The sequence below is a fragment of the Pisolithus orientalis genome (assembly GCF_024613125.1).
Source record: "Pisolithus orientalis strain OTSU chromosome Unknown F5J12scaffold_59, whole genome shotgun sequence".
Taxonomy (NCBI): Eukaryota; Fungi; Basidiomycota; class Agaricomycetes; order Boletales; family Pisolithaceae; genus Pisolithus; species Pisolithus orientalis.
Window position 1 is genome coordinate 197,819 of NW_026260840.1, and position 14,369 is coordinate 212,187.

Below are 14,369 nucleotides of genomic sequence, written 5' to 3' on the forward strand. Positions count from 1 at the left end.
CAGTGCACAGGCTATTTCCACTTCCCTCACTGGTACCCCCACCCCTCTTGAGCTGCGATGGCTGCCACCTATTCAATGTGATGTATCTGCAGATGTCCTTAGTGAGGCAGACTCCATGTTACCACTGACTGACATTGATGCAGGAGAACACATTTTGGACCCCAATCAGACTGTGTTCACAGACATTCTTGAAGATGTACCATCCAATGCTGATGAAGGCAGTTTGTCTGATGATGATGAGGATCAGAAAAAGATTCATAATGTGAATCTTGTTTGGGAAATTCCCTTTGTAAGTTCCATTCAAGTGCACAAGTCCTGACTAATTTGCTACACAGATCCCCATGGTTGATATGATCAATGTCCACAATGACCTGCCTCTCATCTGCAGCATTTATGCAAGGTGCATCCAACAATCACCAGATGGTTTTCCTCGGTACATCTTTGAGCTGGACAACTATGAGTGGCTTGCTTCTGCCACTGGTTTGCTCAATGATAGCTGTATCAATGGCTGTGCTGCACTACTCTACTCAGAATTTCTGTCATTGAATGCCTCACAGTGCATGATACTGTCAGCTCACAATCTCCCCTGCATTTGATACCATGCTGAAGACAACATTTTGTGGTGCAACACCTCATGAACATGTTATTGGGAGAAACCCATCTGTATACTCCCCATCCATCAACCATCCCCAGTCAGCCATTGGGTTGTTTGCATTGTCAAGTTTACTTCAAAACAAATACTCCTTTTTGACAGCCTTGCAGAACAAAAACCTTGGAAATGCAATGTCAAGGTATTCTGTCATGTCTGTCTAGTGTTCTTACTGATGATTCACAGGATATCACCCATCTTGTCACTCGCCTGTCCCTCATAGCCTTGAAGAGGCTCGGAATTCCTCAGAGAGATTTTGGAAGCTGGTCTGCACACCTGATTGCAGTAAGTACTAAAAATACATGCGAAAATGGCTCCCTTGTCAAATTACTAGCTCAGCCCTCTGCAATAAAATGGGTATGACTGTGGACTTTGGGTTTTGGCTCAGGTCACAGCAGTTCTGTGAGGCTGCGACATTACAAACTTGTGTGAGGTGGATATGTGCAATTTTCATCATTATCTCCAACATCTTATACTTTGCATACCAGTGTAACTATGAACTACCTGCATAATGATCCCTGCCATTTTCCAATTCCAACACTTCTTGTGTAATATGGTAGATATCCTGAGCTTGCCACTGCAGCCAACATGCTGCCATTTGAATGTTGTGGTCACCTGACATGCCAGGACCCCCAATAGTATCATATATGGCTGACCATTGCACTAACTTCTCTGTGATATTGCCTATCAGTTCAGTGAACACCTGCTGATGGTCTCCATTTTCAAGATGTTTTGCTCAATGAGTATCTGCTTCTCCTAACAGCCTTGCACATCGCCTGAGCATGACATCCACCAGATTGTGCATAAACCTGTGTTCTCCCAGTGTTGGGTCTGGCTCAGTGTGCATATATGGAGGCTCTCTTTCCCACTTAAGCAGATCTGATTCATCCAAAGCATCAGCACTCTCAGCGGCTTCCAGAAATAGGGGTGACATAGGTAGAGGTATCATTGCATAGGCAATAAGAGCTGGTGGGAGGGATGGGACAGAGGAAATGACACTGGGATGGATGATACTTGACACAGATGGAATCATTGAACAGAGAGCATCTTTACTGAGATGGCATCCAGCACACTTCTGGTACACATGGTGATTCTGAGCAGGTTGTAGTTCTTTGCCTCTGAAATGTGTTGTAATTGAGGATTGAACTGTAGAAACATGGGAATAATTACTTTGTCGATGCATAGATGGCCTTCTGTCTGTGTTCAGTGGTTTGTCTTTCGTGTAGAGTGAAGTATTTAGCAGTGCATCCCATATAACTGTGAAGTTCAGTAAGGGACAATTGGCTAACTTGAGTCAGTTGTGACACATTGGTGAAGTACAAAACCAGAGTACTACACACTTGCTGCCAAGTATCAGATGGTCACAGTTAGGATAAATTGTAGCATAACATGTATGAATTTTGGTGACATTTGTTGGGGGGGGGAAGTAGTGCAACATTTCCAACTCTTTCTGCCTGCGAAAACACATTTGGTGGTGTTCTAGCTATGTTTTCCTTTCAGTAGGAAGGCTATTCAGATTGTAATTGGCTACTGTTATTGCACACCGGTTTGACATGTGTCCTCAGCATTCCAAGTCGCACTCCAAGTCCATCCTCAGTGCCTTACCACTACTGATCACTATTCGTAGATGACCTGCAATGACCACTGCTATGGTCATTCTGCCCAAAAATTGAGTAGAAGGGTTCAGGATATTTTGCAATCCAGGGAAAAAATCACAGCAAATGCTCTCACATTCTTACCTAGAGCCTCTCTGCACCCTCTCCAACCTCTCCATTCGAAGTTTGCTGTCACCATCTCGAGACAACTCCTTGGCTTGGAATTATCATGTCCCTTCTCCTTCTTTGAAAGCTTCCAACTGCCTTACTCTTGAGATGCCCATTGCGATCCTCACTAGATCTGCCACAATGCTCATCTTGCATAAAGACAGTGCACCAGTCCTGGTTGTACTTTTCCTCCATTCACCAATCTCTGTGCAACTGGAAATTTTTGTGACTTTGGTTTGTACTATCTATCCCGTATCTCACACTATCTGATGTCATTCAGAAAAAAATGTGAGATTCTAGCAAGTCAGGAGTGCTTGACCCTCTGGGTAGTTCCTCATGACCTGCATCAACATGCCTGAACACTCTCCCAGCATATCCAGGACAATCTACAAGCACACAGGATGATTTTGTCATTGTCCAGGTTGGGAGTGGTCGCCACAATCCATCACCAGCCCTGGTGGTGACTCCAGCACATCTCTGCCAGAAAATCAAGGCAACCACTTGAGACACTGGTCTAGTTTGTGAGGCATCACTCTGCCAAGGTCATTTGCCCCCAGTCAAACCCCCAATGTCTCCAATGGGGGGTTCCCAAGATGCTGATGATGATATCAATCCTTTCCTGTCAGAACCCATTATCCAGCCTACCTGATGGTTCAGTCAGACATCTCCCTCAGTATGGCTGCCAGTGAGTCATTTACTGCTTTTGAAGGATGCTTCCAATATTTATATCAATCTAGTTGCTGAAGGTGACAACCCACCATGTCCTGGGCCTGGACTCTCTGCCCCCCCTCTCAATACCCTGGCAGTGCCATCCAAGACCCCTCCCAGCAGACCCTCTGCCCCCCCTCTCAATACTGCAGCAGTGCCATCCAAGACCCCTCCCCATGGACCCTCTTCCCCTCCTCTCAATACTGTGGCAGCACCATCCAAGCTGCCTCCCCACCAACCTTCTGTACCCCCTCTCAATTCTGCAGCAGTGTCATTCAAGTGACTTCCTGGTTTATCAGCACCCATAGTTCACAAGCCACATTCTACATCAGTGCTGACTCACACCCATGGTTTGGCTCCATCTTTGGCTCTGGATAGGTTGGCCTTCAAGCCTTCAGAGAGTTTCATTACCATCAACAATGTAAGTACTCATCACCCCCAGACAATCATCTAATCATTTAATATTGTCAGACTTCCAAGATCATTCCACCTCCTGATACATCATTGATTACTTGTCCAGAGTCACCCACTCCTTGTCATGCTGCTTCCAGCCCTTTGCAAAGACATGATCAGCCATCACCTCTACCCTCTCAAGAAAACACACTCAGTGTCAAGACTGATAGGCACAATGGGGATGGCAACAATGGTCTATATACTCATGGGAGGTTGCCAGCTGCCACTATAGATGAATTCAATGAAGGCTTTTGGCAGGTCAATGAAATATTCAGCAAGCTTGGGGAAAGTCAAGGAATGCCATGGCAACAAGTCAAGGACCACTACAATTGCCAATATTCTTGCTCAAATGTGCAAAATCTTTGGAACATGTACTTGGTGTATTTTGCAAAGAACCCAGAATCCGAACTTGCCTGGCTCCCTCAGGGTGACCACACAATTGAAGGGAGCCCCTCTGTAGATATTAGGAAGAAGTGTTATGCGTGTTTTAAAGAAGTATACTCAGAAAACTATATCGACATCCTGGAAACACAGAAGGAGTCAGAAGAACTGCAAGATTTAGGTGGAACAGTTGCTCAGCATCAGCAACTTTTCAACAAGTCCATTGTGAGTCAAAGTGTGGTTCAGTGGTGAAAACCAACCAAAACCAACACAAAAGACAAAAAGAGCGAGTGGTGGTGTGCCTATATGGTACCTAGATGGTAGAACCTGTTCTTTGGGAGGGTTTTTGCAAGCTACAACACTCAAAGATGAGTGCTGAGGATTGGGGGTGCTCCTGATGAAGAAGAAGCAGGAATGCAAGAGAATGTGATAGGGTAGACTGCTGTCAGCCTACAGAAGGATGGATGATGACTTAATTTAATGTCCTCCTAAGCTGCACTGAGCTCAGGGAGGGCTTGGAGCGAAGTATATTGATGATAGACAAGGATAAGCAAAGTAGACAATAGTTAGACCCTTAATAAAGTCTCAACTATCAAAGCTGCTGAATGAATTACTGAGTGATGATAAAATGTGAGCAAGAGGGGCCCTCTGACATCTTTTTTTTTTTTGCTATCTAAGTACAGTGATTTATATACAGTACAGGGGTGTTGCCCTTGGAAAACAAGGTGCAAACACTTGGTAAGTGATTGGTAACTGATGAGTAAGGAATGTAAGTGATGGGTAATCATCTTGGAAAGCATTGGTAAGCATTGGTAAGGATTAGCAAGCCAAAAAGTGAAGAATCAGTAAGCAAAGTCAAAAGATTGGTAAGTATTGGCAATAGGTGAGTCAAAGACAGTCAGAACATCAAAGTATGAGTCAAGTAATGTCAGGAACTGGGAAAGTGCACTGGAATCACATTAGGGGGAGGCTGTGCATGTCACATCTTGAAGAGATTGCTTCTAGGCCAAGGTGGGATGACAGAGAGGCAGCGCTGATCTGATGCTGATATAGTACATCCAAAAGTGGACAGGGTGAGTCAGATGTCAACAGGGGTCAAGCTTTGGGGGTCTGTGGGGTGACAGGAGCATAGGGGATCGCAACTTTCCCCCCCAAACCATCCTCTCAGTGAAGCAAATAAAAACTTCATGAATGAGGCTCTGTTGGAAGAGAGGATGAATGGGGAGTGTCTTCTGCTATATCTTGCAACAAGGAGGCAAGATGTGCATCATACTCATCATGGATGCGATCAGGGAGAGTGGAGAACAGTAGATTATACTGTAGCTGTTGCAATCTTGGAAGAATGATGGACAAGACCAGTATGAAGACATTGCAGGGAGCAGGGAGGAAGGATCCATATGCTTCTTGGACTGCAGGGACTGAAACTACCACATAAGACCTTTCCAAGTGAATGACAGACCTGAGGCGACCAAAGAACATCCTCCTAGAGGTCATACTGACAAAAAGAACACACTGTCCAAGCTGGATGGGCTGAGAGGGCACAGATGAGGGTGGGATGTACCAGGATGCTTCAGGATGGAAGCTGGTAGGAACTCCTGGTAGATATATGTAGCCATGGTCCCTAGCAAAGGGGACAAGCGAAATGAGCATCTTTTGGAGGGAGTGCTGTAGAAACATGTGGAGTGTGCAAATCCTTTCCAATTTTGGAAGGTAAGATCACATGGCTGAGCACTACAAGCGAGTGTGGGAATGGTCTTGGTATCTGCAGAAATGGTGGAGATATGTTGAAAACCAGAATGCCATACATGGGCACTTAAGAATTTTAGCCAGTGCTTAACCCACTCCCTTTCTTTTTCTCTGGCACTGATGACTTGTTCTTGTGCAAGGGATGACAGCTGCCAACATTCCTGGCTGTACCTTCTTCATATGAGGGTTATGGTCTTCATCTCCATTCATCAGCTGTATCCCTTGCACAAGAACAAGTCATCAGTGCCAGAGAAAAAGAAAGGGAGTGGGTTAAGCACTGGCTAAAATTCTTAAGTGCCCATGTATGGCATTCTGGTTTTCAACATATCTCCACCATTTCTGCAGATACCAAGACCATTCCCACACTCGCTTGTAGTGCTCAGCCATGTGATCTTACCTTCCAAAATTGGAAAGGATTTGCACACTCCACATGTTTCTACAGCACTCCCTCCAAAAGATGCTCATTTCGCTTGTCCCCTTTGCTAGGGACCATGGCTACATATATCTACCAGGAGTTCCTACCAGCTTCCATCCTGAAGCATCCTGGTACATCCCACCCTCATCTGTGCCCTCTCAGCCCATCCAGCTTGGACAGTGTGTTCTTTTTGTCAGTATGACCTCTAGGAGGATGTTCTTTGGTCGCCTCAGGTCTGTCATTCACTTGGAAAGGTCTTATGTGGTAGTTTCAGTCCCTGCAGTCCAAGAAGCATATGGATCCTTCCTCCCTGCTCCCTGCAATGTCTTCATACTGGTCTTGTCCATCATTCTTCCAAGATTGCAACAGCTACAGTATAATCTACTGTTCTCCACTCTCCCTGATCGCATCCATGATGAGTATGATGCACATCTTGCCTCCTTGTTGCAAGATATAGCAGAAGACACTCCCCATTCATCCTCTCTTCCAACAGAGCCTCATTCATGAAGTTTTTATTTGCTTCACTGAGAGGATGGTTTGGGGGGGAAAGTTGCGATCCCCTATGCTCCTGTCACCCCACAGACCCCCAAAGCTTGACCCCTGTTGACATCTGACTCACCCTGTCCACTTTTGGATGTACTATATCAGCATCAGATCAGCGCTGCCTCTCTGTCATCCCACCTTGGCCTAGAAGCAATCTCTTCAAGATGTGACATGCACAGCCTCCCCCTAATGTGATTCCAGTGCACTTTCCCAGTTCCTGACATTACTTGACTCATACTTTGATGTTCTGACTGTCTTTGACTCACCTATTGCCAATACTTACCAATCTTTTGACTTTGCTTACTGATTCTTCACTTTTTGGCTTGCTAATCCTTACCAATGCTTACCAATGCTTTCCAAGATGATTACCCATCACTTACATTCCTTACTCATCAGTTACCAATCACTTACCAAGTGTTTGCACCTTGTTTTCCAAGGGCAACACCCCTGTACTGTATATAAATCACTGTACTTAGATAGCAAAAAAAAAAAAGATGTCAGAGGGCCCCTCTTGCTCACATTTTATCATCACTCAGTAATTCATTCAGCAGCTTTGATAGTTGAGACTTTATTAAGGGTCTAACTATTGTCTACTTTGCTTATCCTTGTCTATCATCAATATACTTCGCTCCAAGCCCTCCCTGAGCTCAGTGCAGCTTAGGAGGACATTAAATTAAGTCATCATCCATCCTTCTGTAGGCTGACAGCAGTCTACCCTATCACATTCTCTTGCATTCCTGCTTCTTCTTCATCAGGAGCACCCCCAATCCTCAGCACTCATCTTTGAGTGTTGTAGCTTGCAAAAACCCTCCCAAAGAACAGGTTCTACCATCTAGGTACCATATAGGCACACCACCACTCGCTCTTTTTGTCTTTTGTGTTGGTTTTGGTTGGTTTTCACCACTGAACCACACTTTGACTCAGTGTCCTTCCAACATTAGCTTCCCTTGTCATCTAACGATTCTTAAAGAAAACTTTGGATTCAAATGGGCATCCCAAAAGCTATTTCCCTGGAAGTCTCTCCTGAATCAGCTGGCAGGCAGCACACTCATCATGTATAACTGGCCAGCAGATGTTATCTTCCCAGGTGAGGAATGCCATGGCAAGGCATCTGGGAAAGGGATCTCAGACCTCACATGTGCAGACTGTTCTAAGCTCATTGCTGCACTTGTGGACACTAGCAAAAGCAAACTCTGCATCCAGCACAACCCCAAAAACAAAAGTATGTCCTCTGTCTTTTTATGGTTGATGAGTACTAATGCAGCTATAGCAAATCTGCTCACATCCAAGAGTCCAGTTATCATCAGTGCCCCACCATCATTTGACTCAAAACTGCCAAGGGGAAAGCAGATCTTCTGTAGTCTTGAAGTTGACCACCTCAGACCAGCTCAACTCCTCAATCGATCTGCCACATGCATCAAGAAGACTAAGCTGAAGAAGGCCACACCTGCCAGAGGTGATGTTGAGAAGGGAAACTTGGCCACCATCAACACATCTGACAGCATCGAAGAGGTTCCTGCAGCCAAGCCTTGTACTTCCACCACCACCTCTGGGATGCAGCTCATGGGTATATTGCATCCTCAATGGTCTTCCAAGTCAAAAATCACAACAACTTCTGAACTTGTCATCTCCAACAATAGCTCAATCTCTGAAAGCAAGTTGCCCAGCAATGACTACCTGCCCAATCAACAATCCCAAGGTGTCCAGGACAGTGAGATGGATATAGACAATGGTGAGGTCAAAAGGAATGGTGCTGAGGACAGTGACTCTGACTATGCATGAGAACCATTGTCACATAAGCATAAAGTCAAGGGCCATGAAGTGGGCAATCCAAAGCAGAAAAGGAATGTCTCACCTTTGCATAGCAAGGGCTGCATATCTAAATGGAGCAAGACCATAAGGTTCAAAGGCTCATCAATTCCTATGACCAGTAGCAAGGCCCACCATCGCATTCCTTCTTCACCAACATATGTTTCATTGGAGGAGGATGCTTCTGTGCAGAGAGGTACTCGATCTGATGTTCCACTGGATGCTTGCAAGGAGTCCATTCAGACTGCACAGGTGCACACCCCTCCAATTATTCCCGACTCTGCTCATCATACTGACATTCCCAGTTCTGCAAAGGAACATACTTCATGCGATGTTCAGGACTCTCACAAGGAGGCTGTCAACATTCCAAAGGTGATCATCCCTACTATTACCCTGGGTGGCTCTGTTGATTGTGATATCTCACCTACTGACTCTGATAATCTGTCTGTCCCTGTCACTTCTTGCTTGAACCCTCTTCTGACACCATTATATCCAGTTTGCCAGACACTTCTGGGACATCCTATGGCATTCCCAACAACTTATCTGATGCTCCTGGAACTGTAGGTGGCAATAGTGCTCACTCACATGATACTCCTGGAGTGACAGGCAATAGTTTTAGAGGTGCGTACAGTTACCTTGATTATGTGCACTACTAATGAGTCATCACTATTGATTGTCTAGCCCTGAAATCAGTTATGCTGGCTGCAAGAAGCCTGGATACTTGTTATGCTGCTGACCTTTTTACTGGACAGGGTGACAGACCAACTGTCCCCTCAGACATGGACTTCCTTCTTCTCCCATTGTATGAGTGACACCACCGCTGGATCAGGTTCATCGATTCCACAGCCATCCCACTTAGAACTCCCAGCAATCTACATCAATCTGCTGACAACAAGTCAAGCAGAGTGCCCAAGGCCTCACATTGTGCAGGGTGGAACCCATTCAGGTGATGAGCCTGAACCATTTAACCTTCAGCACCAGGCATTTCCCAAGTTGGATGAGCCAGGATTATCTGGCGAGTGTCCATCTATGGTGTCTGCAAGACTTTTGGCTGCCAAGGTCATTTGCCCACAATTAAAGGAGAAGCTGATGGTCCCCAGGGAAGTGATCACAGTGGGCACTCCAATCTGACAGTGGGCGGAGTTCATCTGCCCTGCCCTTATCCCATTCCCCATCCTATATCTTGCCAAGAGTCATTTGTCCATCCATCTCAGCAACATGGTTTTGTTGATCAGCTCCCTGGGCCTGGAGTGCCACCATGGCAGATGCTGGGTGCACCATATGATTACAATGCTGGCTTACATGGAGGGTGGTACAACCATCCAGCAGCTCCTTACCATCCTGCATATCCCCTGCCCCATCTTGCCTACCATGGCTCATACACAGATCCTGGTGCTTCCCATGTCCCCTCCACCAACAACACAGGGCATCCAAACTATGGTGCCCAACATGCCACTGTCACTCATGGGCCAGGTTACCATTTTGGCAGTAACATTCACCATGACCTCGCACCACCCAGACAAACTGCCCCCCTCCCTGATCCTAATTCTGCTCACATGTACCCACCCCCCTCACATCTTGGTGACACAACAATGTCAAAGTCGTCTGGTGAGTAGTCCATCAGATGTCTGTGGAAGATCCTGCATCTAGTGGGGTGGCAACATTTTGATGTCCATATCTTGATCCATGTCTTTTTCTATTTACAAGTCACATCTACCCCAAATGTTCTATATTCACACTCTTCTTCCTTGACTCGGGATTACCTCATGCCATGTATTAGTCATCATGCAATACACCTTTCCATGCACAACATATTAATGCATTGTGATTTAGCAACATAAAGTTCGCGAAACAAAATTGGAGGAGTACCTCTGGCAGATAGTCGGTATATACTTAGATGAGCTCCCAGGAAAAGCCTCGAGGAGCCTCCTTGGAGGGATAGAAAATACTCGAAGAACCCTCCCAGTCTGATTAGTGCCTCTGACAGATGGTTGGGACATAGGTAGATGAACAACGGAAAATGGCTCGGGAATCCTCCTGGGAGGGATAGAAAACACTCAAAGATCCCGCCTAGCTACATGGCGAATCTCGCCCGATAGACGGGTGGACCTCCGTAGAGGGATGTAACACGCTCAGCTTACCTTCCCCACAACGTTGATCTTTGCCATTAGCGGCAGGGAGGGTGCCTCACGACCATTGCTGGAATTGGCTGGAACCTCCCCCTGATGATGGCATCTATTAGGTACATTATTGCGTACACAATAAATATATCTAAAGACCGTGGGAAGGCCCAAAAACTGCTGCCAAGGGTGGGACGAAAACAACTTCGGGAAATTCAAAGCTGCCAAAGTTCTGCACAAGAAGAAATGAGCAACCATTAACTTAGCAGTACCAACACCTACAAGGAAGTGCCACCAAACGAGTGACCAGCTACTACAAGCCTCCGACAGTGATAGCCAAGTTCTTTGCGTGTGTTACTCGTGGCTTCTGGAACACGCGCAAGGCAAGTAGGCAAGGGCACAGGGGTGCTCTCTTCAGGGAGGTAGTTTAAAAGAAAATTCGCAATGTCACGGGCACCATCGTGCCAGTCGACTGAGGGACCGTCAGATCCAATGGATGTCACAGGGGGAGCACATCCTACAAATTCCGCTCAGACTCCCCGCATTCACAAGAGCCGAGTCGCCATGATTGACGGCTTCCTAAGACCAGATGTCGAATCTAGAAGACTTCGTAACATAGGCTCCCATATCTAAAATCCCAGTTACCAACATACAAGGAAAGTGGCTAGTTATACTCACTTCCTTTGGGAACCCGGTTGCAGGAACGAGGAACAAGGTCAAACCAGTCCCCAAGGCATCGCATCTATGTACCCGGACATAGCGGTTGACACAATTCCAAAGTGGTTTCTGGCTACAGTCACCGGTCAATTTCCCTTGCGCGAAACACATCTGCCTCTCAATAAGTTCCCTGATGACCGTGGTTGCTTGCTTCCACCTTTCAGAAGCTGGTATCAAATTAATATATGTTGGAACCTTGGGAATGGGAATATCTGGAACCAGTCTAGGCAAGACAGCGGGAATGATATGTGTGCTGAGCATATAATCCACGTGGATGGTATCTTGTCTAGGAGGCAAGGGCAGTGAGGGAATTCGCAAAAGGGTACGCATCGCTGAACATGAGCTAATGGACACCCAGTGTGGGGGTGGTTTGTGGGGAACACTGCAATTGAAGCCTTGGTGCTCATCCTGGGTTATCAGTTAACGGGACGAAGCGTAGGACCTGTCATTATATATGTCACCGTCCCGTAGCCTACCTATACCAAAAAGCCATGCGCGGTTCGGTTCCATAATGAACGTTCGCGCGGCCGTCAACTCTCGCGTCTATGTGAGAAACAGTTTCGAAGATGTAGGTATTGCGCAGAGGAACGGGAAGCAATAAAAGAGCTAGGCACGAACACTTGCCTTTATTCAGAAAGGTAGTAGCGTTTGAAGTAAAAGCTTTGAGTGTTTGAGGGGCTCAGTTGTCGAGTAGACAAGTGAAGTATCGAATACTTGATTTGATTCGATGGGGATTGAGGAAGAAATCCCCGAGTTTATATACATGAGTAGGTACGCACGGACCAAGAGCGTAAAAGGAAACTACTACTCAGTATAGTAAAGAACAGCATGGAAGGTCATGGAATATGACGTATAATATGATGTCAGAATGACATCATTGTGGAGCTGATTGCTAAGGAATGTCATGTGATGAACAACGTGTTGATACACATGTAAGTCTGGATCAATCTAGACGTCGGAACATATAGTAATATTTCCAACACTCCCCCTCGCTCTAAAAGGGTAAGGTAACGAGACCCATTGACGAGCGATTAGTTTCAAATTTTTGCCATGTCAAAGATTTTGTAAGACCGTCTGCTTTTTGTTTGTCAGTTTGAATGTATTCAATACTGAACAAACCATCTTGTACACATTCGCGAACGAAGTGCCATTGGACGTCGATATGTTTGGAACGACCGTCCGATACAGGATTCTCAGCAATAAAGCGAGCTCCCATATTATCGCAGTATAGAATAGTCTTTTCGGTCTTGAGTTTAAGTTCATCAAATAGCATTGACAGCCATTTGATTTGACGTGCAGCATCACAGAGAGCCATATATTCGGCTTCTGTAGAGGAGAGCGCGATTGTCTTTTGTTTACGAGAGCGCCAAGAGATAAGGGATGATCCGAGGAACATGCCATATCCAGTAGTGGAATGACGAGTGTCTTTATTAGCAGCCCAATCAGAGTCGGCGAAGCCATAGATTCGAGATTCAAGTCCCGAATAGTATAAAGCCAATTTAGGAGTAGATGCAATATAGCGAACTATATGCAAGGCTTTGTTTCGGTGATCTTCGGTAGGATTTGCCATATATTGAGACATGCGAATAACCGCAAAGGCAATATCGGGACGAGTACCGAGTGCCATATAAAGCAGTGATCCAATGATGGATTGGTACTGTGACCGAAGAGAAGATGTGGCTTGATAATCCATGGGTGCTTTTTCTGGTTGATATCCCGAAGGTAATGGAGTGCGAACATTTCGAGCAGTCTCCATATTAAATCTTTTGATAACCTTTTTGACATAAGGTATTTGATCGAGATAAAGTTCCTTTTTGGATCGATCACGGTGAATTTGAATGCCAAGGTATTCCTTGACTTCACCAAGATCACGAGATTCCCATTTCTTCATGAATTGTTCTTTCTTGGCTTTGAGAAGACGTTTGTCCGATCCTAGAAAGAGTCCATCGTCGACATAGACGAGGAAAATGACAATTCCAGCTTTGGAAATGTGGATATAAATTCCAGCATCCACTTTTGAACGAATATAGCCCATTGCTAGTAGAGATTGATGAAGGGCTTTATTCCATGCCAACGCAGCTTGCTTTAAGCCGTATAAGGCTCGAAGCAACCGATAAACCTTGTGTTCTTGACCCGAAACTTTGAAACCTTCTGGTTGCTCCATATAAATTTCTTCATCAAGGTTTCCATATAGGAAAGCGGTTTTAACATCCAGGGCTTCAGTATCCCAATTTCTTTGGGCAGCGAATGCAAGTAAGATTCGAACAGTTTCGAAACGAGCCACTGGAGAGAAGGTATCTTCAAAGTCGGTACCAAATTCTTGTGTAAAGCCTTTAGCCACAAGACGAGCTTTATAACGACCATCGCTTTTAATTGCGAAAACCCATCGACACTTGACTGGTTTCCGATTTCTGGGAGGATCCACCAAAGTCCAAACTTGTCTTTCTTCAATAGACTTTAATTCGTCCTTCATAGCATCGAACCATTTCTTTTGCAAATCCGGAGATAACTTTAGCACATCTTTAAAATGTTCCGGAGATTCTTTTATTCTGGCAGCCAATGCAAACTCGAAAGGATGCATTTCAGGACCTGGCATTTGTGCATGTTGGTCTGTCATGCCTTTAGGCGAAGAAGGAGTTTCCGGAAGTGGAGTAAGCGGTGAACCAGGAGAAGGAGGTGTAGTTCCTTGTGGATGTTCAGTCCACTGACGAGGAACTTCAGGAGGAACAAGTGTAGGAGGTAACCTCGGAGAAGGAGGTCTCCTTTGCTCTTGTTGTGAACGAATAAACTCCCTGGTTTGTCGTGCATGCTCTTCAGCATTGCGAATCCACTGTTGTGCTTGATCCCGATTTCTTTGAATATCTCTTTCAATGTCAACTGGGGGTCTGTCTCCATAGAGATTCCCAGGACGAGATACTGGTATAAAACGACGCTTTGGACGAGGTTCTCTGTCATCGGCAGGAGGTTGAGCTCTGCGAACATTGCGCGAGTCACCTTGAATAAATTCAGGTTGGTGAGGATGCCTAAGATGACGAGGGTCGACTGATGGTACAGCAGCAGGTGCT

At 45.6% G+C, this 14,369-nt stretch overlaps 3 protein-coding genes across 3 annotated transcripts; 2 read left to right on the forward strand and 1 right to left on the reverse strand.

Annotated features, from left to right (window-relative positions):
- Nucleotides 1–3,819: 3,819 nt before the first annotated feature.
- Nucleotides 3,820–4,179, forward strand: F5J12DRAFT_700460 (uncharacterized protein; the record flags this gene model as incomplete). The annotated part of the gene is made up of 1 exon (XM_051740500.1): nt 3,820–4,179. A coding segment is annotated over one exon (360 nt), but the record flags the coding sequence as incomplete, so codon positions are not given.
- A 3,511-nt stretch (nt 4,180–7,690) lies between these two features.
- On the forward strand, nt 7,691–8,119 carry F5J12DRAFT_685340 (uncharacterized protein; the record flags this gene model as incomplete). Its single annotated transcript, XM_051740303.1, has 1 exon — nt 7,691–8,119. A coding segment is annotated over one exon (429 nt), but the record flags the coding sequence as incomplete, so codon positions are not given.
- Nucleotides 8,120–10,428: 2,309 nt separating this feature from the next.
- On the reverse strand, nt 10,429–11,693 carry F5J12DRAFT_774292 (uncharacterized protein). Its single transcript, XM_051742294.1, has 4 exons — nt 11,203–11,693; nt 11,109–11,166; nt 10,870–11,059; nt 10,429–10,819 (listed from the first exon to the last, which is right to left on the reverse strand). Exons 1-4 carry the CDS (start codon nt 11,632–11,634, stop codon nt 10,600–10,602), a joined length of 900 nt encoding a protein of 299 aa, XP_051595232.1. The 5' UTR covers nt 11,635–11,693; the 3' UTR covers nt 10,429–10,599.
- Nucleotides 11,694–14,369: the final 2,676 nt, after the last annotated feature.